Consider the following 26,108-nt stretch of genomic DNA (forward strand, 5'->3'; position numbering starts at 1 on the left):
CCATAATAACAATGAGATTATACCTACTTGGTTTGTGCCTTTCTTTGTGATTGCTGAAGCATTAATTTGCTGTATAATTTAAAATCAAGTTTATTCTCGTAATCAAGTACATGTAAATACAGGTGCAGAGAAAGCTTGCTCGTAGCGTCATCACAGACACTTAGCTCATATTAATAGCATTTATGGAGTAAACAAATTATATGCAAATTTTTAACAAGAAAACAATTAAAATTGTCTTTTTTCTCCACCTTCACGGTGAGGCCAAATGTAAACTAGGACAGCACCTTGCATTCCAAACTAATGATATGATATTCCATCAAATTGAGCCCTTTGTTACTTTCATTTATCACTTCTGCCAGTACTGCTACTCTACCTTTCCCATCTGCCTATTACCCTACCCTCCACTCTCATTGGTATCCATCTACTGCCTCCTAGCTCTTGTTCCACCCTCCTCTCTATCTTTCAATACCGATGTTTTCTGACCTGCTTGCTGAGTTTCTGTAGCTATGATCTGTTTGCTCCTCATTGAATGATATTTAATTATTAATAATTTATCAGTTAATGTTTTGGTGATTTGCAAATCAACATTTGTGGTCTTCCACAGAAAAATTGAATGCTGATTTTCTTACCTGGAACTCAGAAGAATTGCTATCGCAGTTGCCTCTTGAATCTGGGAAGATTGCTTACTTTACACTCAACATACAAGTGAAACTGGACTTCTCATGTCAAGAAAGCCTACTTCAGGATCTCAATGATGGTAAGTCAATGTTAAGTAAAGTCACGATGAATCCAAAATTAGTTGATAATTCAGTTCTTAAAGGGTTTGGAATATGGGACTAGAAGTTAGGAGAATGGATTTTCACATCATTGAGGATCGTGTAATGTGATTCGTGTTACACTTTCTGGTTTCAGGAAAATGGTTATTGCAGTTACACACAATGGAGGCATCTGTGGTAGAAATCCTGGAATGGTTAGAGCTTGGAAAGAGTCTACTCATGCAGTTGCCTCTATTTTCTCAAATATTTCTGTGTGTCTGTTCTTTTCCCTGAGCCCTGTAATTTTTATTCTTTCAGAGAATTATTCAGGTACATTTTGTGTGCTGCAAGACACCCAAATGCTGAATTAGTATGGTTGTCATGTCAAAAGTATTGGCAGTAGGTAGTTGGATGACCACAAGTAGAAGTAGAGAGAGGTAGATGGAGAGTGCAGAATTTGTGCCCCAAGATCCTTATTTACATCAGTGCTCCTCAAGGTCCTGTCACTTAATGTATATTTGTCCAATTTATATTATATCTCTAATTTATTCCACCGATTGCTAGCTGATCGGCATCCTGCTGTATCCTCTGACAATCTTCACAGCTCCACTGATTTTTGTCTCCTCTGGAAACCTACTCATCAGATAACATATGTTTTCATTCAGATCATTAATATATTTTACAAATAGGAGGTCCCAGCACTGGTGTGAGCAGAATCATCTGCAGCTTAATGTGAAAAAGACTAAGGAGCTGGTGGTGGACCTGAGGAGGGCTAAGGCACCGGTGACCCCTGTTTCCATTCAAGGGGTCAGTGTGGACATGGTGGAGGATTACAAATACCTGGGGATACGAATTGACAATAAACTGGACTGGTCAAAGAACACTGAGGCTGTCTACAAGAAGGGTCAGAGCCGTCTCTATTTCCTGAGGAGACTGAGGTCCTTTAACATCTGCTGGACGATGCTGAGGATGTTCTACGAGGCTGTGGTGGCCAGTGCTATCATGTTTGCTGTTGTGTGCTGGGGCAGCAGGCTGAGGGTAGCAGACACCAACAGAATCAACAAACTCATTTGTAAGGCCAGTGATGTTGTGGGGGTGGAACTGGACTCTCTGACGGTGGTGTCTGAAAAGAGGATGCTGTCCAAGTTGCATGCCATCTTGGACAATGACTCCCATCCACTCCATAATATACTGGTTAGGCACAGGAGTGCATTCAGCCAGAGACTCATTCCACCGAGATGCAACACTGAGCGTCATAGGAAGTCATTCCTGCCTGTGGCCATCAAACTTTACAACTCCCCCCTTGGAGTGTCAGACACCCTGAGCCAATAGGCTGGTCCTGGACTTATTTCCACTTGGAATAATTTACTTATTATTATTTAATTATTTATGGTTTTATATTGCTATATTTCTTCACTATTCTTGGTTGGTGCGGGTGTAACGAAACCCAATTTCCCTCGGGATCAATAAAGTATGTCTGTTTTTGAGTATATTTAGTGACATAACAAATCTCTTCAAACTCTTAATGAAATATAGCCACTGTCTTGCCTTCTTTATAACTGCATGTTGGGACCAGGTTAGCTCCTCAGAGATCTTGACACCCAGAAACTTGAAACTACTCACTCTCTCTACTTCTGATCCCTCTGAAGATTGCTATGTGTTCTTTCATTTACCCTTCTGGAAGTCCACAATCAGCTCTTATGTCTTAATGACATTGAGTGCCGGGTTGTTGATGTGACACCAATCTACTAGTTGGCATATCTCAGTCCTGTACGCCCTCTCGTCACCACCTGAGATTGTACCAACAATGGTTGTATCGTCAGCAAATTTATAGATGGTATTTGAACTATAACTAGCTGCACAGTCATGGGTATATAGAGAGAGCAGAGCAGTGGGCTAAGCACACACCCTTAGGTGTACCAGTGTAGATAATCAGCGAGGAGGAGATGTTATCACCAATTCACACAGATTGCGGTTTTTTGGTTAGGAAGTTGATGATCGGATTGCAGAGGGAGGTACAGAGACCCAAGTTCTGCAATTTCTTGATCAGGTTTGTGGGAATGATGATAATAAATGCTGAGTTATAGTTGATGAACACCATCCGGACATTGGTGTTTGTGTTGTTCAGGTGGTCTAAAGCTGTGTGAAGAGCCATTGAAATTACATCTGCCGTTGACCTATTGTGGTGATAGGCAAATGTACTTGTCACCAACTTGTGTCTGTGCACAATTACATATATAGTGCCTATAAAAAGTATTTGCCCTCCTTGGAAATTTGCGTGTTTTATTGTTTTACAACATTGGATCACAGTAGATTTAATTTGGCTTTTTTTTTTGACATTGATCAACAGAAAAAGTCTTGTTTGTGTCAAAGTGAAAACAGATCTCTACAAGGTGATCTAAATTAATAACAAATATAAAACACAAAATAATTGATAGCAGAAGTATTTACCCCCTTTAATATGACATACCAAATCATCATTGGTGCAGCCACACAATTATTTAAATGGAGATGACCGTATGCATTCAAGGTGTTTCAATTGATTGTAGTAAAAATACACTTGTATTTGGAAGGTGCACCTGCTGGTGAGTCAGTATCCTGGCAAAAACTACACCATGAAGACAAAAGGATATTCCAAGCAATTCTGTGGAAAGGTTATTGAAAAGCACAAGTCAGGAGATGGATACAAGCAAATTTCCAAGTCACTGAATATCCCTTGGAGTACAGTTAAGTCAATCATCAAGAATTGGAAAAAATATGGCACAGCTGTAAATTTGTCTCGAGCAGGCTGCCTGAAAAACTGAGTGACCTTGTAAGAAGGGGTCTAGTAGGGAGGCCACCTAGAGACCCATGACAACTCTGGAGGAGTTGAAAGCTTCTTTGGCTGAGGTGGGAAAGATTTGTAACCCTCAAATTCTGTCGGCTGCGTAAGACTTGGGAAGACAATCTCTGGCCCTGCCAAACATGAAATTGAGGTGCAAAACCTCCTGTTTGTGTGGATGCTGTGTGATTTGTTATCCTGTTACAAATAAGTACCACGAAATAACAGACTGTGCACCATATGTAATAAAGCAATTTAGCTTTATAATTCTTAATTTGACTAAAGGGTTAGTAAAGAAAACAAAAAGAAAAGGGCCCATTTTAATGAAACAGTCTAATGTGCACAGGTTGGAACTCACTGTTTTCATATCACTGATCCTCCATTGATTTCCCCGGGCTTCGTCAATTCCCGGCCCCACTCAAAGTCCGCTCCTTTTTGGTGTCTGCGACCTCTCCTTTTTGGCATCTTCTTTCTCCATCTTCCACTGAATAAAGGGCCCAGGTTACCTCGGTGTCAGGCACAACGCACAAAAACACACTCCCCTCATTGGACTACTCACATTCCAAAACACCCATAATATCTAACCATAACCCGAACAATGCTTCTACAGAAAGACCATTACATTAACAGTGAGACTGCACACACAACTACTATTGCCTGGGTGCTTCACCAGTTGCAGCTTTATGGGAGAGTGGCAAAGACAAAACCACTGTTGGGAAAAAACTGACATGAAATCTCAGCTAAAGTTTGCCAGAAGGCATGTAGGAGACCCTGCTTCAAGATGGTGACATGATGCAGTTTGCAGCGGCCTCTCTGGAGTTGATATCTGTTATTTATCAAGTGGGGTGCTGTGTACAATCCTAATCTGATGACAAACGGACGTGGGAGCACAGAGGAACATCTGGAAATCTCCAGGAAGGCCTTCTTCGTTGCTGCTGCTGTTGTGAGGTCTGGGTCTCTGCTGGGAAGAACAGGCCCCCAGTCCTCGGGGTTGCGTTGCTGGTGGCTGGTGGTTGTAGTACGCTCGGCAGAGGATGGTGCTCAGAGATGCTGTGTTGGAGGGGATGGTTGGAGGCTCAGAGGTTCGATGGACTTGGAGTCCGCTGTGGTCGGGGCGCTTTCACTGTGTGCTGCGTCTGCGAGACTGGGTCTGACTGCGCTTTCATTGTGTGCTGCACCTGTGAGGCTGAGTCCTGTGGCGCCGTGGAAGTCCATAGCGGGGGTGCTCCCTTCAGTCACCTGCATGGGATGACGAGTCTTCGGGTCCCTGAGGACTTGTGGAAACTGTGGTGGTTTCTTTTGAACTTTGTCTTTTAATATCCTTGGACTATTTTTACTGTGCCCATGGTCTTTTTTTAAAATCAATTATGGTATTGTTTGCACTGTTGTAACTATGTAGTTTTGTGTAGGTCTTGTAGCTTTAGTTTTTGGTTTGTTGGGTGTAGAGTTGGTCTCCTGGCTTGGTGTGTCTGAGAAGTCTTGTTTTGTCTGGTGGATTTGGAGCTCCTTTCCGGGGAACAATCTATGATGGTTGCGCGATATTAATACACAGCAGCCTCTCCGGACTCTGGATTGGGGATTGCCAAACGTTATGTGGATTTTTTGGTGTAGTCTGTTTTGTCGTGTGCTTTTGTGATATCATTCTGGAGGAACTTTTTTCATTTTTTAACTGCATTGCAGTTGTAGTTTCTAAATGACAATAAACGGAATTCAATCAATCAACTCAGCTGGAAGAAGGTTTGATGGTCTGATAAGATGAAAATTGAGCTTTTTGGCCATCAGACTAAACACTATGTTTGGCATATCATCAAAAACATACAATTGCTACCGTGAAGCATGGTGGTGGCTGCATTATGCTGTGGGGATGCTTCTCTGCAGGCTCTGGAAGGCTTGTGAAGGTAGAGGGTGAAGTAAGTGCAGCAAGTACAGGGAAGTCCTGGAGGAAAACCTGATGCAACTACAACTTGGGAGAAGATTTGTTTTCCAGCAAGTCAATGACCCCATGCATAAAGCCAATGCAACACAGGAATGGTTTTAAAACAACAAAGTTATTGTTATGGAGTAGCCAAGTCAGAGTCCAGATCTCAGTAAAACTGAGAATCGTGGCTGGACTTGAAAAGGGTTGTTTGCTCACAATCCCTGTGCAATCTGACAGAGATGGAGCAGTCTTTTAAAGAAGAATAGGGAAAAATTTGCAGTGTCCAGATGTGCAAAGCTGATAGAGACCTGTCCATGCAGGCTCAAGGCTGTAGTTGCTGCCAAAGATGCAACTACTAAATACTGACTTGAAATCAATTATTTATGCAATCAATTATTTTGTGTTTTGTAATTAATTTAGATCACTTTATAGAGAGCTGTTTTCACTTTCACACTATTTTCTGTTGATCAATGTCAAAAAAGCCAAATTGAATCCATTGTGATGTAATGCTGTAAGACAATAAAACATGAAAACTTCCAAGGCATTGAATATTTTATAGGCATTGTATATTAAATTAAAGTATGCATGCGGGAAATGGGTTTAATTTGTACATTCACATTGCAGCAAGAGAGAGAGTGTGCTGTCATTGCGCTCGCGCAGACAACAGATTGATACATCGAGCCAAGGGTAGGGGGGGTCATCACACTAAAAGAAATAGATCCTACATTGCATTCACCACACGCACCGTCATGAAATATACATCAGATTATCCATTAAATATGATTGGATACATTTGGGCACAAACTAATGTGAGAAATTGAAATAATTTGATTAGCTTTTGCTTGATTCCTCAGTCCTGTTTAGGAAACACATCAGCTTGAGGAAGGAGATGAAAGCTTCAGGACCTTAACAGCATAGATGTTTCTCTAACATCCTTTAAATTCTTCTGTCTACAATTGTGGATTGAAGCTGTCTCTAGCTGTGGTCTGTTCCAGAGTCTTTTCCACTGTACTGAAGTGAATTCCTGATGATAGGGCTCCCAACACAGAAGCCAGACTCTTATCAATTAGATAGCTGTATGTTGTGAAACATAAAGCTAGGATTTCTGGCTAATCAAAACTCTACTCTCTGCTGTTCCAACCCTCTATATGTGATTGTGATGCTCTTCACAACTTGAGGTCATAAAGATACAATGCCAGTATGAAGCTTTTTTTCCCCCCCTGCCATATCATTACAATTTGGTCACTTCCATAGTTTGGGAGGATTTGAATATTTTCTCCATTGTATCCTTATTAGAACTCTCTGTAAAAGGTTGTACGTAGTTTCAATACGTACTAATAATTTATTTTTTATTTTTAATAAACTAGTTTTCAAAAGTACTCTGAAATTGATAATAAATTTTATTATTTACACCTGTGGTTAACTATTGGGGTAGTATACTGCATGGATTGAATATTGATTACTGGACAGAAAACAGATTGAGGATAAATGGGTCACTTTCAGTTTAGAAGGGAGAGACTAATGGGGTGTATCAAGGAGCTGGGATCCTTTCTCAATTTTTTAAAGTTAAGTTTCGAATAGACAAACATAACAATGATAGTGATACAAAGAGATGGGGATTACATTAATAACAGTTCACATATACAGACACAGACTCTGAGTAACATTGTAATCTAAGCCTCCCAATCTCTTAATAACTGAACATGAAAAAGATTCAAAAATATTTTATACAGAAAAAAAATCCCCCTAAACTGAAAAAAAAACCAAAATAAAAACAGAACAAAAGCTGGGCTGCCATGTTTTATTGGTTAAAAATCATTATTTGTCATTAACTCCACTCCCTTGTATATGAACAAAAAGTTATTGAGAAGGATTCGGAAAAGGTCAGCTTACATCATATGAAAATGTTGAATAAATAGCCTGCAAGTTTCTTCAAATTTAACCAAAGGGTCGATAGTGCTACTCCTAATTTTATCAAAGTTTAAACATGTTATAGATTGGGAAAACCATTGAAATGTAGTAGGGGGATTCTTCAATGTGTGCTAGACATGCTTTGATACAATTTAAGGTGGTTCATAGGGCCCATATGTCTAAGGAGAAGTTAGCGGATTTTCATTGCCATATAAATCCTGTCTGTGACAGATGTAATTCTGAGGTAGCTTCCTTGACACATATGTTCTGGTCTTGCCCTCCTTCAGAAAAATATTGGAAAGACATTTTTGATATTATTTCAGATTCCTATTACTGTAATTTTTGGATTACTAGTGATGGACTCTAGTCAATTATCCCCTTCAGCTTGCCGTTTGATTGCATTTGTTACATTAATAGCCAGAAGATCCATTTTATTTAAAAGAAGCTGGGATCCTAGGTATTAACAATCTATAGTAATAGTTTGGCTGAGGAAATTGTATAATATTTCTAGATGATCTAAAGCTATGAGGTGGGGGGATGGTGTGCACAGTGGACTTCCAGGAGAGTGCAAAGAAGTTTTCAGAAGTTTATGAATAGGTTAATCTAGTTTTGTAAAAAAAAGTCGTAGGTCATTTGTTTTTGTAGGGAGAACTAGAAAGTGGAATACTTAGGGTGGATAGTCCTTGGCATTATCATTTCAGAGGATTCATCCTGGGTCCAGCACATAAGAGCTATTACAAAGAAGGCATGGCAGTGCCTCTACTTTCTGAGAAGAATCTTAAAAATTTTGTGCAGATTTGACATGTCATCTAAAATTTTGACAAACCTGTAGAAAGATGAGCAGTGGAGAGTGTCATGACTGGTTGCATCATGGCTGGTATGGAAACACCAATCCCTAAGAATGGAAAATCCCACAAAAAGTAGCAGATACAGCCCAGTCCATCACAGGAAAAGCTCTCCCCACCATTGAAGACATCTACAAGGAGCACAGCCACAGAAAAGAAACAAGGACCCCAACATCCAAACAATGCCCTATTTTCTCTGCTGCCATTGGGTAGCGGGTACAGGAGTCCCACACTACCATATTCAGGAACAGTTATTACCCTTCAACTGTCAGGCTGCTGAATCAGTCTCGATAACCTCACTCACCTCAACACTGAACCAATTCCACAACCTTTGAGCTTGCTTTCAAGGACTCTACAACTCATGTTCTTAATATTTATTTACTTGTTTATTATAATTATTTGTTTTTATTTGTATTTGCAGTTTGCACGTTGGTTATCAGACTTTGTGTGCAGCTTTTCATTGATTCTGTTGAATATTCTACTGTAAATACCTGCAAGAAAGTGAGTCTCAGTGTGGTATATTGTGACATCTATGTACTTAGAGAATAAACTTAATTTGTATTTTGAACTTTGATACAATTGCTGTTAGATGAGAGATTAAATAGACTTGGAGGAGATTTCATTGAAACTTAAGTTGCTGCAAGGGTTGTTGGGCGAAGGAGTTTTCCCTTGACTGACTATTTTGGGGTCAGGGAGCATTCTGAAAGTTAAAAATTGACTGAGGGCTGAGATAACTGGTCTTTGACTTTAAATGTTAACTCAGTTTTGCCTTCCAGATGTGTTGTTTGAAACGATGTGTTCCAGCGTTTTTTTGTTTCAATTTCAAATTTCCAGCATCTGCATGTGTTTAAATTTTCATTTACTGAGGAGATATTTTTTCCTTCAGAGGGTGGTGAGTTTTTAGAATACTCTACCCAAAGCAGTTAGAGAGTCTTCATCATTCAATATCGTGAGTAATAGATTTCTGAACAAAAAGGAAATTTGGGAATAGTGTGTAATTGTTGGAAAATGAAATTAAAAGCGATAAGATTAGTCTTGTTCTTAATGGTAGAGGAATCTGAAAGAACCAGCTGGTTTAAACATATATGCTCTTGTATACTGAATACAAGGACTTCAGTTTATATGATTACAGATTGCAATTATAAAGATTTTTTCAGTCCATGGAAGAGGCAGAGATATTGAGAATCAATGAAAATTCAGCATGTTCTTTGGTAAGGATTTTCTCTTGTATAACTCAATGTTTTGTAATTGAAACATCTTCTCAATTCTGATTTCATTTAGCATCTGAGGAAATAAATTCTCCCTAATGAAATAAAAAGCTTGATGTCTTTTTAGACTTTTAGAGATGTTTTTCAGAAATAAAAGTAAAGGTATTTATGTACATATGAATTCTGGAAGAATTCTGATTTATCACCCAAAGATACACATTTATCAAAAGGACAGGCAGGTAGGTAGAAGTGCTGTCATGACTCTATTGAATCATTGTGGGTTGAGTTAAGAAACTACAAGGACAAAAGGACCTTGATGAGAACTACCTGTATATACAGGCCTCCGAACGGCAGCCAAGATGTGGGAAACAAATTACAACTGGAGGGGGAAAAAAGCATGCAAAACAAGGGATATTATTATGCAGTTACCTTGGGAAAATCGGGTTCTGTATCCCAAGAGAGGGAATTCATAGAATGTTTACGTGATTGCTTTTTAGAGTAGCTTGTAGTTGAGCCCCCTAGGGAAAAGGCAACTCTGGATTTGCTGTTGTGTAATTTGATTAGAGAGCTTCAGGCAAAGGAACCCTTAAGAGGCGGTGATTAAAATGAGATAGAATTCACTCTACAGTTTGAGAGGGAGAAACTAAAGTCAGATATATCAGTTTTACAGTGGAATAAAGAATTACAGAGACTTGAGAGAGGAGCTGGCCAAAGTTGATTGGAAGGGGACACAAACTGAGAAGACAGCAGAATAGCAATGGCTATGGAAGATGGGCAGGAGACAGTGAGTGGGAATAAAGATGACCTTTTCTGGTTGGCTCCCAGTGACTAGTGTTCCTCAGGGGTTAGTATTGTGTTTTATATTTTTCATATTATATGTCAGTTATTTGGATAATAAAATTGATGTCTTTGTGGCAAAATTTGCAGATGATACAAAGATAGGTGGAGGGGTCATTGGTGCTGAGGAAGCAACAGGACTAAGACATTGGTAGAATGGGCTAAAAAGTGGCTGGTGGAATACAGTGCTGGGAAATTTATGATAATGCCTTTTGGTAAAAGGAACAATAGTGCAGACCATTATCTAAATGTGGTAAAAGTTCAAACACCAGAGGCGCAGAGGTGAGTCCTTGTGCAAGACTCCCAGAAGGTTAATTTATAGGGCAAATCTGTGGTAAAGAAGACAAATGCAATACTGACATTTATTTCAAAGGGAATAGAATATAAAAGCAAGGAAATAATGCTTTTGCCTTTCTAAGACTCTAGTCAGGCTGCACTTGGAGTATTGTCAACAGTTTTGGGCCCCGTATCTCAGAAGGGTTATATGTTGTCATTGAGTCTAGAGGAGGTTCTTCACAAGGATGATTCCGGTAATGAAGGAGCTAACGCATGAGGAGAATCTGACAGGTTTGGGGCTGTACTCACTGGAATTTAGAAGAATGTGGGAGGATCTCATTGAAAGCTACCAAATGTTGATAGGACGAGATAGGGTGGATGTGGAGAGGATGTTTCCTCTGGTGGGGTACCTAGAACTACAGGGCACAGCCTCAAAATTGAGGGATGACCTTTTACAGCAGAGGTAAGGAGGAGTTTTTTTTTTGCCAGAGAGCAATGAATCTGTGAAATGCTCTGCCACAGACTGTGGTGGAGGGCAAGTCTGTGGATATGTTTAAGGCAAAACTTGATCATTTCTTGATTGGTCAGGGCATCAAAGGGTATGGTGAGAAGGCAGATGTATGGGATTAAGTGGGATCTGGGATCAATCATGATGGAATGGCAGAGCAGACTCAATGGGCTGAATGGTCTAATTCTGCTCCTTTGTCTTATGGTTTATGGACTACACCCCAGGATTCTGAAAGAGGTAGCTGAAGAGATTGTGGAAACATCAGTAATGACCATTGAAGAATCATTAGGTTCTAGATTGGTTCTGGAAGACTGCAAACATTGCAAATGTCACTCCACACTTCAAAAAGGCAAGGAAGTGGAAGAAAGTAACTTACCAGCCTATCAACACGTACAAACAAGCTGGAGGAACTCAGCAGGTCGGGCAGCATCCATTGAAACAAGCAGTCAATGTCTTAGCCTGAAACGTTCACTGCTCATTTCAATGGATGCTGCCCGACCTGCTGAGTTCCTCCAGCTTGTTTGTATGTGTTGATTTGACCACAGCATCTGCAGTGCATGTGTTAACTTACCAGCCTGACTTCAGTAGTTGGGAAAATGTTGGAGTCCAAGAAAAGATGTGCTTGCATGGAGACTGGCCAGAAGAAGTTCACGAGAATGATTCTGGGAATGTTAGGCTTAACACATGAGTATTTAATGGCTCTGGGCCTGTACTCGCTGGAATTTGGAAGAATGATGAGGGATTTTATTGGAACCTATAAATATTGAGAGACCTAGATAGAGTGGATGTTTCTTATAGTGGGTGAGTCTATGACCACAGGGCACAGCGTCAGAATAGAGGGATGTCCATTTAGAACAGGAGTAAGGAGGAATTTTGTTAGCTAGAGGATTTTGAATCTGGAATTTATTCCTGCAGTTGGCTATAGAGGCATTGGGTATGTTAGAAGTGGAGATTGATGTTCCTAATTTTTGCAGGGCCTCAAAGGTTTTGTGGAGAAGCCAGGAGAATGCATTTAAGAGGGATAATACAGTAAATCAGCCATGATGGAAATAACGAGCAGACTCAATAGGCAGAATGGTCTTATCCTGCTCATCTGTCTTATGGTCTATCATTAAGTAAAATTTTATTATGATTGTGGTTAGATAGAAAACGTAATATTGGCCAACAGTACATGCACAATTGATTTTCATGATCAGAGGAGTCCATCAGTAGTAATGGTTAATGTAGTCAGTTACAACCCATTAATATTTTCCACAGCAAGAATAATGTTGTTCATGACAGCCAAAATACTGGGGAAACTCAGCAGGCCAGGCAGCATCTATGGAAAAGGATATAGTTGACATTTCAGGTTGAGACCCTTCATCAGGACTTGAGAAAAAAAGACTGGAGAAAACTGGACTTCTTTCCCTCCAGTCTTGAAGGGTCTCGGCCTGAAACGTCAACTATGCTATTTTCCATAGACGCTGAAGTAAACACAAAGTATACTGCTGATGCTGTGGTCAAAGCTTGTTTGTACGTGTTTATTTCCATAGACACTGCCTGGCCATGCTTAGTTCCTCCAGTACTTTATGTGTGTGGCTTGGATTTCCAGCATCTCCAGATTTTCTCTTGTTTGTTCGTGTCATGTTGGTTCTTCCTTGATTACACTGGTAAAAGACTATTATTGCTTTTTATGGATGAGCAGAATGACACTTACAGCAACTTGAGTTTCTATTTTTATCTGTGCAAGTGCAAATGAAAGAATTTACTACCAATTCCATTGCATACAGCTGAAAATTGTCAGTTGCCATGTCATTTAAAATCCCACATTCAGAGGCAATGAAAATATGTTCATCTTGCTGAGAGATTTCCAGTGACATTAGAATGGAGACAAAAGTGATGTTGGCTTGTGATGATGATTTGTTCTCCAAGATTATGGAAGTGACCCAATTAAAACAATAAAGAAAACTCATTTGAATGCACTTTTGTGACATTGTGATACTTCAAAGCATTTTGCAGTTAGTCAAGTGTCTTTGCAAAGTAATTGTTTCATTGTGGGAAAAGACCGGTTTGCTTCAGCGAGGTAGTCAAATTCAAGCATCTTAATTTACATGTCATTCTCTGAGCCTACATCCACAGTAGACCGGATAATTTTGAAAACACCGGTTTCGCGTAAAAACAATAGGCGTCCACACTATGCGTTTTTAAAAATACCTCTGTTCACATTAAAACAGAGATTTTGGCGAATCTCCTCCTAATGCACATGCTCAGGACACATCCACTGAAAACAAGTGACATGTTTGGTGTCGAACCTCACTGTGAAAGATGGTGCGTGTTTGTTCAGTTACAGACTAGAAAAACTTAAACAATGGGTAGCTGTTGCTTCTTGCGCAGGAGCACTTGAAAGTAAAATAAAAACAAATACTGAAGCGTATGGAGGCAACCGACAGGGAGTTCACGTGCAGTATGACCCAGCTGACGACAAACTTTGAAAAACTGACTAACTCTGTTGCATTAATAAAGCTCCTTGTTAAATGTATAAAACATGTCTGCATCAGTGTTATCTTGTATTTCCATACAATGTTACGTTAGGCTGTTACACATCTATTGTCAGAGAAGTACTTGCATTAATAGGTAAACCACCTTCATACAAGCAAGGACAGAAAACATTGCAAAGTGAGTATACTTATTGATTCAGTAAGTTATGGGTCAAAGTATTTGGTGAGTACATTTCTAACTTCTGGCTTCAGTCTCGTTGGCATCTGTTCTGAAATTGTTAGGTTGCGTTCAGGAAAACAATGAAATGGTGCACTGCCGTCTGACAGTGTTTTCAGATTTCTCCGGTTACCCCGTCCACACTGATCTGCCGAATCGGCGTTTTCAAAACTACCCAGCCTGGAAAGCGTTTCTAAAAAGCTCCGGTTTTGGGGAATGAAAACACCATTTTTGTGTGGACGGAGGGTAAAAATGAAGAGAAAAAGCTTTGGTTACGATTTATCCGGTGTAGTGTGGACGTAGCCTGAATGGGAACAGTTAGGTCTGCTGTCCTGTATTTTCAAAAACACTAATTGATGTGTAAACAGGCTATCCATGTTAATGTAACTTAATTCAGATCCTATCTAAAAGTGGAGTGTGAGTCGATGAATACTGCATATGTGTACATCAATGATTCAGTTGACAAGTGCTGAGGGGTACTCCGAGGGTTGATACATTGCTGTGCAAGTACAACCTTGCTCTCTTATTGTAGGAGACACACATTTAAGGGGATTTTCTTGAGGTTTTACAGCCATGAGTTCAGTTTAGTACCAACATAACCTCAAGGCCTGTATTTTTTTGTTAAGCCAATGTAATAGCATCACAAATTGTTCAAAGTCTGACTGGAATAATTGCGGAAGCTGTCAATTTTTTCAGACGTTAAAGTAGGCTTGCATCAGGAGTTGAAGATGTGCAAATAGATTTCCATTGATCTAATTATAAATCTCAGTTGACCCATAAATCTCTGCCTTTAAATATTGTGTTTTTGCTAGCTGTTAAGGTCTCCCGCTGAGTCTTGTGATTTACGGTCATGATGCTATGACTTCCATCTAATTTTTAAAAAATGCAATTTGGAAGATATTTATTTATATTCATGCATATATATGTAGATGATACTGAATTGTCATCTACCATTAACAAGTTTTAATGTTTCATGCACTTTGTCTTGAGCTACTGTATAAAAGCCCAATGCCATTCTGAATTTTCTTATTTTTTCATTTGTGCGTTAGTAGCTCCTCAATCAACTTATATATTTATTTATAGATACAGTGTGGAACAGGCTATTTGAGCTGCACTATTCAGCAACCTATCAATTTAACCTTAGTCGAATTGTGGGATAATTTACAATAACCAATTAACATCCTAACCAATGTCTTTGGACTGTGGTGGAAACTGGAGTACACGGAGGAAACACACGCGCACATGCGAAGGAATGCACAAACTTGTTTACAGATGACGACAGAATTGAACTCTGATTTCGCCATCCTGAGCTGTAATAGCCCTTACGCTGCCATGGCTATTGAATAATAATTTTAAACAAAAAATTTTTTGTATCATAGCAGAATTGTGAAGTTATACTTACAAAATAAGACCAAGCAGGCTCACGTATAGATGCATTGAAAACTAGATAAACATGTAGCAGAATAATATCAAAATATAAAATGATAGATCAATTTGGCTAATTGACTTATTTGTCACACAATATAGTAACTAGTTATCTATGATTATTTTGAATTAGTGCACAATACTTAGAATTATAGATGAACATCTTTATTCAGATAAAATCTTCAAATATGACTTTGTGCTGTTGTCCCATGAACATTTACAAAACTATGCTGTGGAGATGGAAAGGATTAATTGGAATAATGTGTTGGCAAGTTAATTACAATGCTTGGAAGGAAGTTACTGTAATTATATCCTTGTATTTCACTATCTGTTCCTTTTAATGTTTCTGCATGTTAAAAATATTGTTTAAGTATTTCTCCATTGGAAGTCGTGGAAGTTGCATTAAAATGGCAATCATTTTATGCTTGTTATTGATGACAATGGGAAATACGTGGTATCAACAATGAATTTCATAACTGCATTAGGAGAAATATTTCTGTAATTGTGGACAAACCCCTAAACTGTTCAGCCTGCACTATTCCTTCAGTGTACCTGAAATGTTGGAATTGTGGTCCATAGTGAGTTTTGATGTTTTAAGTTAAACCATGAATAGGATAGCCATCAGGTTAACTTAAAGAGCAATTGGGAATAAAATTCATTGAATTAAATATTTTGAAAGCAGCCCATTTACTTGCAATTTCATATTTCCTACTCCCAACGTAAAATGCTCTTTTTATTTGTATCTATTAACCAGCTAATAAATGGATACAAAGTTGATGAAAGCCATAGATGTGTATTATAGCAGTGTAGTTGTTTTGTGTTAGAAGTTGAAATTATCACTTTTATTGTGTGAATTTAAGATCCAAAATGTTCTTATGGGCTTATTACAATGCAAAGTTTCCAAACAATTTTGTGTTCAGTTTTAGCCAGTGAGAGAGGAGAGGGGTAGGGTCATGGTTATGTATCTAGTTTGTTTACAGAGAGAATGTTGCCATTTTTAACATGCCGTATATTGAATTAGAGAGAACTTTATTCTTTCTGGTACTAACTGCCAATCAAGTGATCATGTAGTTTAAATACAACTAAGTCATGAAGGAAGTTGGTAGTCCTCGGGTTGAGCTGAGTGTCATAAGTATTTTGTTAAAAAGGATGCTCTTTTTCAGATGTAGTTGATGGGCAGCGAGTTTGTTGATTGTTGTTGATGCATAAGGACTATTCTAAATTTGAAAAAATACAAAAAATAATTTCATGAGTAATGAATGTTTCTCCAATTAGGAATGCTGCAAGATGTGTTCTCACTTATTAAAGCATAATTGTTTATTTAATAAATATAGCTTTGGCTTGACAGCTACATAATTATTGTTCATTATGAGATAATTTAACAGGAAAGTATGGCTATTTCTCAAAGATGTGGTCATTGCTGGAAAATATATTTTTAATGTTTATAATTATTGAACTGAAGGCTTGATAGGCCATTTCAAGGGGTAGGTCAGAATCAATATGGTGTTAAGTCTGGTGTCTTGAATGAGCAAATTTCATTCCCTAAGTCTGTTAGTGAAATAGATGGGGGTTTACAGTTGTGTGGAAATTTTATGGTCACAATTAATGAAACTATTTGTTCTGAACTTATTTAATTGGTTGACTTTTAGATTCCCTAGTACTGTGACTTGTTTCAGGTTCTTACCTTGGGATAAATAATTCAGTTCCTTTGAAGCTTGTTCAGTAACTTAATCGCAGGACTACCTGATCAAGAAAGATGAAGATGCTGTGGCTAAGTTATCTAATAATATTATGCCATGAACAATATTCAAGTGGTTATGCATTCATGTGACTCATCTTCACAAATGACAGTTGAAAAATTGAAGTTTGTAATTATAGTGGTGAAATTTAAGGTACACCAAAGAATATTTGAATTTCTGAGATCTACCTTTATTAACTTTTATTAAGTTGCTTCTTTTAACAAATAGGACAAACAGCCCATTATTTACCTTAGTAATATTTGTACTGTATAAAATATAACTAACTTAGTCATAGATGATGCATGATTTTAATATTTAAAATTAATTGTATGCAGATGAAACTGCTGTAATAATTCAAAGTGAATACTGAGTCATACCAATTTTAACTTTATAGAGACTGTTATCTGTGTAATGGTACTACTTGTTACTCTGCTGGTTGTAGGAAGATGCATTCTGGGAAATCAACTGAAGTGCAGGCCAATTTCTGGAGTATCATTTTTAAAATTTAAATGGAGTAAACATTTGCAATACAAACACTTTTTTGTTCATAGTAAATTTTATGAATTCAAACTGGTATCCCAAAGATCATTTATCAAAGTATGTACCTCCCTCTGCAATTGGATCCTCGACTTCCTAACCGGAAGACCACAGTGTGTGCGGATTGGTGATAATACATCTCCTCGCTAACGATCAATACTGACGCACCTCAGGGGTGTGTGCTTAGCCCACTGCTTTACTCTCTATATACAAATGACTGTGTGGCTAGGCATAGCTTAAATACCATCTATAAATTTGCTGACAATACAATCATTGTTTGTAGAATCTTAGGTGATGACAAAAGGGCGTACAGGAGTGAGATATGCCAACTAGTGGAGTGGTGCCGCTGCAATAACCTGGCACTCAATGTCAGTAAGATGAAAGAGCTGATTATAGACTGCAGGAAGGGCAAGACGAACAGTCCTTATAGAGGGATCAGAAGTGGGCATTTTCAAATTCCCAGATGTCAAGATCTCTGAGGATCTAACCTAGTCCCATATTGATGTAGTTATAAAGAAGGCAAGACAGCGACTATACTTTATTTGGAGTTTGAAGAGATTTGGCGTGTCAACAAATGCACTGTGTAGAGCATTCTGACAGGCTGCATCAGTGTCTGGTATGGAGGGGCTAATGGAAAGAACCTACCAGAGGGGCTACTGGAAAGAACTGAAAGAAGCTGCAGAGGGTAATAAATCTAGTCAGCTCCATCTTGTGTACTAGCCTACAAATTACCTAGGACATCTTCAAGGAGTGGTGTCTCAGAGAGACAGTGTCCATTATTAAGCACCTGCAGCTCCCAGGGCATGCCCTTTTCTCACTGTTACCATCAGGTAGGAGGTACAGAAGCCTGAAGGCACACACTCAGTGATTCAGGAACAGCTTTTTCCTCTCTGCCATCCAATTCCTGAGTGGACTTTGAAGCTTTGGACACTACCTCACTTTTTTTTAATATACAGTATTTCTGTTTTTGCACATTTTTTCATCTATTCAATATATGTATACAGTGATTGATTGTTTTACTTATTTTTCTTTCTTTTTCAATCTTTTTATTAAGTTTTAAACATGTATACATAGCAGTCATAATAGTCTAAAGAGAGTGGGATGACATTATTGGTAATCAACACATGTTGATATAAGTAACACCAATATAGTTGACCTCCCAAGCTCTTAATATAAACATGATATAAAGAAATAAAAAGATTTAAAAAAAAGAAAAAGAAACCCCAAATTGAAAAATCAAAAACAAGTTAAACTAAACTAAACTAAAGAAAGCTGGGCTGATTTTATTACATTGGATACATTTACTAATGTCGTCAACTCCGCTCCTCTACCTATATTTAAGGTTAATACAAAGGAACCAGAAAAGGTTAAATTGCATTCTATGAAAATATTGAATAAATTGCCTCCAAGTTTCTTCAAATTTAACCGAGGAATCAACAGTACCACTTCTAATTTTTTCTAAGTTTAAACAAGATATGGTTTGGGAAAACCATTGAGATGCAGTCGGAGGGTTAATCTCTTTCCAGTTCAATAAAATGGATCTTCGAGCCAGTAAAGTAACAAATGCAATCATCCGACAAGCTGAGGAGGGTAAATCCTCATTGGTAGACTAAAAATTGCAGTAATAGGATGAGGTTGTAAATCAACATACAAAACTGTAGAAATAGTATCAAAAATATCTTTCCAATATTTTTCCTAAAGAGGGCAAGACCAAAACATGAGTCAAAGAAGCTGCTTCAGAATGACATCTATCACAGATTGGACTTATATGAGAACTTATTTTTTATTATTACTTTTATTTATTATTATTCTTTTCTCTGCAATATTATATACTGCATTGAACTGCTGCTGCTAGGTTAACAAATTTCACATCACATGCCGGTGATAATAAACCTGATTCTGATTCTGACATATAACCTTGGAATTAGTCTCCTTGGAGGCAACCACATAATAAGAACCTCAAAATAGTTCATTTAAAAAAAAGACTGACAAACACCCATTGTGCAGAGAGAGAGAAAGATACTACAAGTAAGTAAATTACATTTATAATGAAAGTGAGTTCTCAGACACAGAGCCCAGCGCAGGCCTACAGTCACAGCCTCAGTTTAGCACATAGCAGAGTAAATGTTGCAGAATCCGCAGACACAAGGTCCGGAGAAGGGCCTCAGCCTCATTGCAGTACAGAGCAGAGTAACTGTCGCACAGCAGCGAGCAGAGCCATCCTAACCTTGCCTGTGGTCCCAACACCCTGCCTTTTCAATCAATCTGGCCTGTCATTTAAAATCATCCAAACATTGGGTCGTTCCTTGCTCTAAGAGCTGGACTCTGTTATGTCGATACAGTCTGCGCTTGGACCCCACTACCACATTTCTCCCCTTACCCGTCCTTTCTCAGACAGAATCAAAATCAGACATACTTTATTGATCCCAAGGGAAATTGGGTTTTGTTACAGTCGCACCAACCAATAGTCGCATCAATAGTGTAGAAATATAGCAATATAAAACCATAAATAATTAAATAATAATAAGTAAATTATTCCAAGTGGAAATAAGCCCAGGACCAGCCTATTGGCTCAGGGTGTCTGACACTCCGAGGGAGGAGTTGTAAAGTTTGATGGCCACAGGCAGGAATGACTTCCTATGACACTCAGTGTTGCATCTCGGTGGAATGAGTCTCTGGCTGAACGAACTCCTGTGCCTAACCAATACATTATGGAGTGGATGGGAGACATAGATGGCATGCAACTTGGATAGCATCCTCTTTTCAGACACCACCGTCAAAGAGTCCAATTCCACCCCCACAACATCACTGGCCTTACAAATGAGTTTGTTGATCCTGTTGGTGTCTGCTACCCTCAGCCTGCTGCCCCAGCACACAACAGCAAACATGATAGCACTGGCCACCACAGACTCGTAGAACATCCTTAGCATCATTTGGCAGATGTTAAAGGACCTCAGTCTCCTCAGGAGACTCTGACCGTTCTTGTAGACATACTCAGTGTTCTTTGACCAGTCCAGTTTATTGTCAATTCATATCCCCAGGTATTTGTAATCCTCCACCATGTCCACACTGACCCCTTGGATGGAAACAGGGGTCACCAGTGCCTTAGCCCTCCTCAGGTCCATCACCAGCTCCTTAGTCTTTTTCACATTAAGCTGCAGATGATTCTGCTCACACCATGTGACAAAGTTTCCCACCGTAGCCCTGTACTCCGCCTCATCTCCCTTGCTGATGCATCCAACTATGGCAGAGTCATCCGAAAACTTCTGAAGGTGGCAAGACTCTGTGTTGTAGTTGAAGTCTGTGATGTAGATGGTGAAGAGAAATAGACAATAGGTGCAGAAGTAGACCATTCGGCCCCTCGAGTCTGCACCGCCATTCTGAGATCATGGCTGATCATTCACTATCAATACCCAGTCCCTGCCTTGTCCCCATATCCCTTGATTCCCCTATCCATCAGATATCTATCTAGCTTCTTCTTGAAAGCATCCAGAGAATTGGCCTCCACCATCTTTCGAGGCAGTGCATTCCACACCTCCACAACTCTCTGGGAGAAGAAGCTCTTCCTCAACTCTGTTTTAAATAACTGACCTCTTATTCTCAATCCATGCCCTCTGGTACTGGACTCTCCCAACATCTGGAACATATTTCCTGCCTCAATCCTATCAAATCCTTTAATTATATTAAACGTTTCAATCAGATCCCCTCTCAATCTCCTCAATTCCAGTGTGTACAAGCCCAATCTCTCCAATCTCTCTGCGTAAGACAGCCCTGCCATCCCAGGAATCAACCTAGTAAATCTACGCTGCACTTCCTGAATTGCCAGAATGTCCTTCCTTAAACCTGGAGACCAAAACTGTACACAATATTCCAGGTGTGGTCTCACCAGGGCCCTGTACAAATGCAAAAGGACATCCTTGCTCTTGTACTCAAATCCCCTTGGAATAAAGGCCAGCATTCCATTTGCCCTCTTCACTGCCTGTTGCACTTGCTCATTCACCTTCATTGACTGGTGAACTAGGACTCCTAGGTCTCTTTGTATTTCTCCCTTACCTAACTCTACACCGTTCAGACAATACTCTGCCCTCTTGTTCCTGCTTCCAAAGTGGATAACTTCACATTTATTCATATTGAATGACATCTGCCAAGTATCTGCCCACTCACCCAGCCTATCCAAGTCTCCCTGTATTCCCCTAATGTCCTCTTCACATGTCACACTGCCACCCAGTTTAGTATCGTCAGCAAACTTGCTGATATAGTTTTCAATGCCCTCATCTAAATCGTTGACATAAATCGTAAAGAGCTGTGGTCCCAATACAGAGCCCTGTGGTACCCCACTAGTCACCTCCAGCCAGTCCGAGAAACACCCATTCACTGCTACCCTTTGCTTTCTATCTGCCAACCAGTTTTCTATCCATGTTGAAACCCTGCCCCCAATGCCATGAGCTCTGATTTTACTCACCAATCTCCTATGTGGCACCTTATCGAATGCCTTCTGAAAATCTAGGTACACTACATCCACTGGCTTACCCTTGTCTAACATCCTTGTTACACCCTCAAAAAACTCCCAACAGATTAGTCAAGCATGATTTGCCCTTGGTAAATCCATTCCTGGCTCGGCCTAATCCTATTACTGCCATCAAGATATGCCACTATTTCATCATTAATAATGGACTCAAGCATCTTCCCCACGACTGATGTTAGGCTAAGGGTGATAGTTCTCCGTTTTCTCCTTCCCTTCCTTCTTGAAAAGTGGGATAACATTAGCCACTCTCCAATCTTCAGGAACTGATCCTGAATCTAAGGAACATTGGAAAATGATTACCAATGCATCTGCAATTTCCTGAGCCACCTCTTTTAGAACCCTCGGATACAGACCATCTGGACCCGGGGATTTATTAGCCTTTAGCCCTATCAGTCTACTCATCACAGTTTCTTTCCTAATGTCAATCTGTCTGAATTCCTCTGATATCTTATGACCCTGGCCCATCCATACATCTGGGAGATTGCTTGTGTCCTCCCTGGTGAAGACAGATTTAAAGTACGCATTAAATTCTGTTGCCATTTCCCTGTTTCCCATAACAATTTCTCCCAATTCATTCTTCAAGGGGCCAACATTGTTCTTAACCATCTTCTTTCTCTTCACATAGCTAAAAAAGCTTTTGCTATCCCCTTTTATATTCCTGGCTAGACTGAGCTCATACCTAATTTTTTCTCTCCGTATTGCTTTTTTAGTTAAGATCTGCTGTTCCTTAAAACTTTCCCAATCATCTGTATTCCCACTCATCTTAGCCCTGTCATTCTTCTTTTTCTTTAATGCTATACAATCTCTGACTTCCTTTGTCAACCACTGTGGCCCCTTCCCCCTCTTTGAATCCTTCCTTCTCATTGGAATGAACTGCTTTTGCATCTTTTGTATTATCCCCAAGAATATCTGCCACTGCTGATCCACTGTCTTTCCTGCCAGGGCATCCGCTCATTTAACTTCGGCCAGCTCTTCCATCATGGCTCCGTAGTCTCCTTTATTTAATTGCAACACTGACACCTCTGATCTGCCCTTATCCCTCTCAAATTGTAGATAAAAACTTATCATGTTATGATCACTACTTCCTAATGGCTCCTTAACTTCAAGATCACTTATCAATTCCTGTTCATTACACATCACCAAGTCCAAAATAGCCTCGTTCCTGGTTGGCTCAAGCACAAGCAGTTCCAAAAATACATCCCTTAGACACTCCACAAACTCCCTATCCTGTGGTCCAGCACCTTCCTGATTCTCCCAGTTCACCTGCATGTTGAAATCTCCCATAACGACTGCATTACCTTTAGCACATGCCAATGTTAACTCCCTAATCAACTTGTACCCAATATCTACGCTACTGTTTGGGGCCTGTACACAACACCCATTAGGGTCTTTTTACCCTTACTGTTCCTCAGCTTAATCCACACAGACTCTACTTCCCCTGTTCCTAAGTCACCCCTTGCTAAGGACTGAGTCTCATTCCTCACCAACAGGGCCACCCCACCCTCTCTTCCCATATTTCTGTCTCTACGATAGCACGTATACCCTGGTACACTCAATTCCCAGGCCTGATCCCCTTGCAGCCATGTCTCCGTTATCCCAACAATATCGTAGTTCCCCATTTTCATCTGAGCTTCAAGCTCATCTGTCTTATTTCTGACACTACGCGCATTCAAGTATAGAATTCTTAGCCCATTCCTCCTTTCTTTGCTTAAAACACTGTCTATTGTACCTAACCCAGCTCCTTGAACTTCCATCGGGCTAATTGCACCTTGAATTTTGATGACCTTCTCAAGATCACCCAAACCTTCTACACATTTAACCCCATGCTCCTTCTGACCAACCCTCTGTACATGTAACTTTTCCAACACATGTTCTGCCTCACCTTTCTTCTTTACACAATTAATATTTGGGAAACGTATATTCCCCACCTATCCCTTATCCTTCATCATATCATCTTCTTTCGTATGCTGGATCCCTGCCCCTTGCACATCTAGTTTAAACCCCCCCCCCCCGAGCAGCACTGGCAAACATTCCTGCAAGAATGTTAGTACCCCTCCAGTTCAGATGTAGACCGTCCCTTCGAAACAGATCCCAACGTCCCTGGAACAAAGACAAAGGGAGACAGGACAAAGAAAGGGAGACAGGACAGTCCACTGTGGAGCCCCAGTGCTGCTGACCACTCTGTCTGCTGAAGTGTACTAATTTTGCTGTTTAGAGTGAATGTAGTTCTGTTGTAGCTTCTCCAGTTTGCCAAATTAATCTGCAGAGTAGTACAATGATTGTGAAAATCTGTAGACTTTTGATTTGGAGCCAGTCCAATGCAAATAACTCTTTGTGAATTAGACTAATTAAATATCTTCCTGTGCCTCAACTGCTTGTGAGACTAAATGGATTGTTTTCCAAAATCTGGTGTTAATTGGCTTCCGCATAATTTTACAATCAAAAACTCTAATAACATTGTGACTAAAATTAATTCAATGATATAACGTGATGAGACATGTAAGACTACTGTACTTGTAATGCAATATCTATACTGTATGTTTTTTCTAAAAATGGCTTCTTCCCCAACAGTAATTTAATAAAGCAATCAAAATTTAGACATAAAGTAATGCCAGTCATCTTGAAAAGCTGAAATTGAAGTGCAAATTATTCTTTACCATATTATATAGCGCCAAAAGATGAGCTAACTACAGAGGTTCATTGTTCCTAATTCCTAAACTTGAATGCAAGACCAGTGAGTTAAGGTGTTGATGAGTACAATCTGATGCACAAAGCTACATTCTTCTCTTTGGGAGTCTTAATACATTGGGGTTCATTCGTGATCTGTCTGAAAGCTTAGCAGTTGTTAGGTGTGTTTTCAAATGTGGTGGATGTCTGAAACATTAAAAAAATTGTTTTTTTCTGTATATCAGTATTAATTTTAGAAACTTACTTATGTCATGATCTCAGCCCAAAACCAAGTACAGGGATTTCTATTTGGAATAACAAATTACAGTTTGGCATGGTACGTTGAGCATTGTCTCGGATGCATGACACTGCCAGATGATTGCATCTTATTACTTGTTTAAAAAAATGCTTTTAAAGAATTTGTTGAAGTGATGATGGGAGCTGTGACTTGCATTAAATAATTTCTCTGCCAAATTTGAAAGAGAGCATTGTCTCTGATGCACAGTATATAATGGTTATAGAGTTGTAGCGCAATACAGCAGGAGTACAATTATAACGTTTATAACAGATTTTAAATGGTGCTCAAAAATGTGAAATGGTTTGAATGCATGTACATGGTTGTATATTGTTTACATGCTTGTGTGAGGTATTTAACATGCAAAGTACTCATTTGGGACTTTGCCCATTTCTTCTGACTCCAGGCAGAAATTCCCTCCACTTTCCTCCCCTTTCACTAGCTACTACCTTGCTCCTAATGTGCATATACATTCAGTGGCTACTTTATTTGGTACAGGAATATATGTACCTTCTAAAGTGGCCACAGGAGTGGAACCTGGTATGGCCTTCTGCTGTTGTAGCCCATCTTCTTCAAAGTTCGTGTTGAGCATTCAGAGGTACTCTTCTGCATGTTACTGCACCTCATGTTATTCAAAACAGTCAGTATGACTTAGATCACATTTCTTCTCCATTCTGATGTTTGGACTGAATAACAATTGAACCTTTTGACCATGTCTGCATGCTTTTATGCATTGAATTGCTGCCACATGATTGTCTGATTGCTTTAATGAACAGGTGTGCCTAAATAAAGTTTTGAGATCTATTTCAATCCTTCCTTTTTTGGTCCCAGCTTCTTTCTCTCTTTATCCCAGTCATTTTCTTTCTCGTGTTCCTTCTCTCTTTTATGTCTTTCTCTTTCTTGCTCATGTTCTTTTTCTCTGTCTCTTCTCTGTTTTTCAATTTGTGTTTTCCTTGCCTTTTTCTTCTAGTTTCTTATGAGTACCTTCGAATTTGCTGATTTTTTTGAAATTAGGTCTCGTTTATCCGCTCTCATTTCTATAGCACTTATGTCATCCTCCTTTTATTCCTTTTTCTTATTTCTAGGATGTGCATCTTGATATTGGGAAGGTACATTTATTTCACTGGCGTATTCTCTTATTAATTCC

General features: G+C 39.3%; 1 protein-coding gene across 8 annotated transcripts in view; it reads left to right on the forward strand.

The window, feature by feature from the left end:
- Window positions 1-26,108, forward strand: part of trappc9 (trafficking protein particle complex subunit 9) — a 551,561-nt gene that overhangs the window by 168,776 nt on the left and 356,677 nt on the right. For all 8 annotated transcript variants that reach the window (XM_059979921.1, XM_059979908.1, XM_059979899.1 and 5 more), the window contains one exon: window positions 605-757. In XM_059979921.1, the coding sequence (XP_059835904.1) occupies window positions 605-757 (153 nt within the window). The remainder of the gene's footprint in view (window positions 1-604; window positions 758-26,108) is intronic.

This window comes from Hypanus sabinus, chromosome 1 (genome assembly GCF_030144855.1).
Source record: "Hypanus sabinus isolate sHypSab1 chromosome 1, sHypSab1.hap1, whole genome shotgun sequence".
NCBI lineage: Eukaryota > Metazoa > Chordata > Chondrichthyes > Myliobatiformes > Dasyatidae > Hypanus > Hypanus sabinus.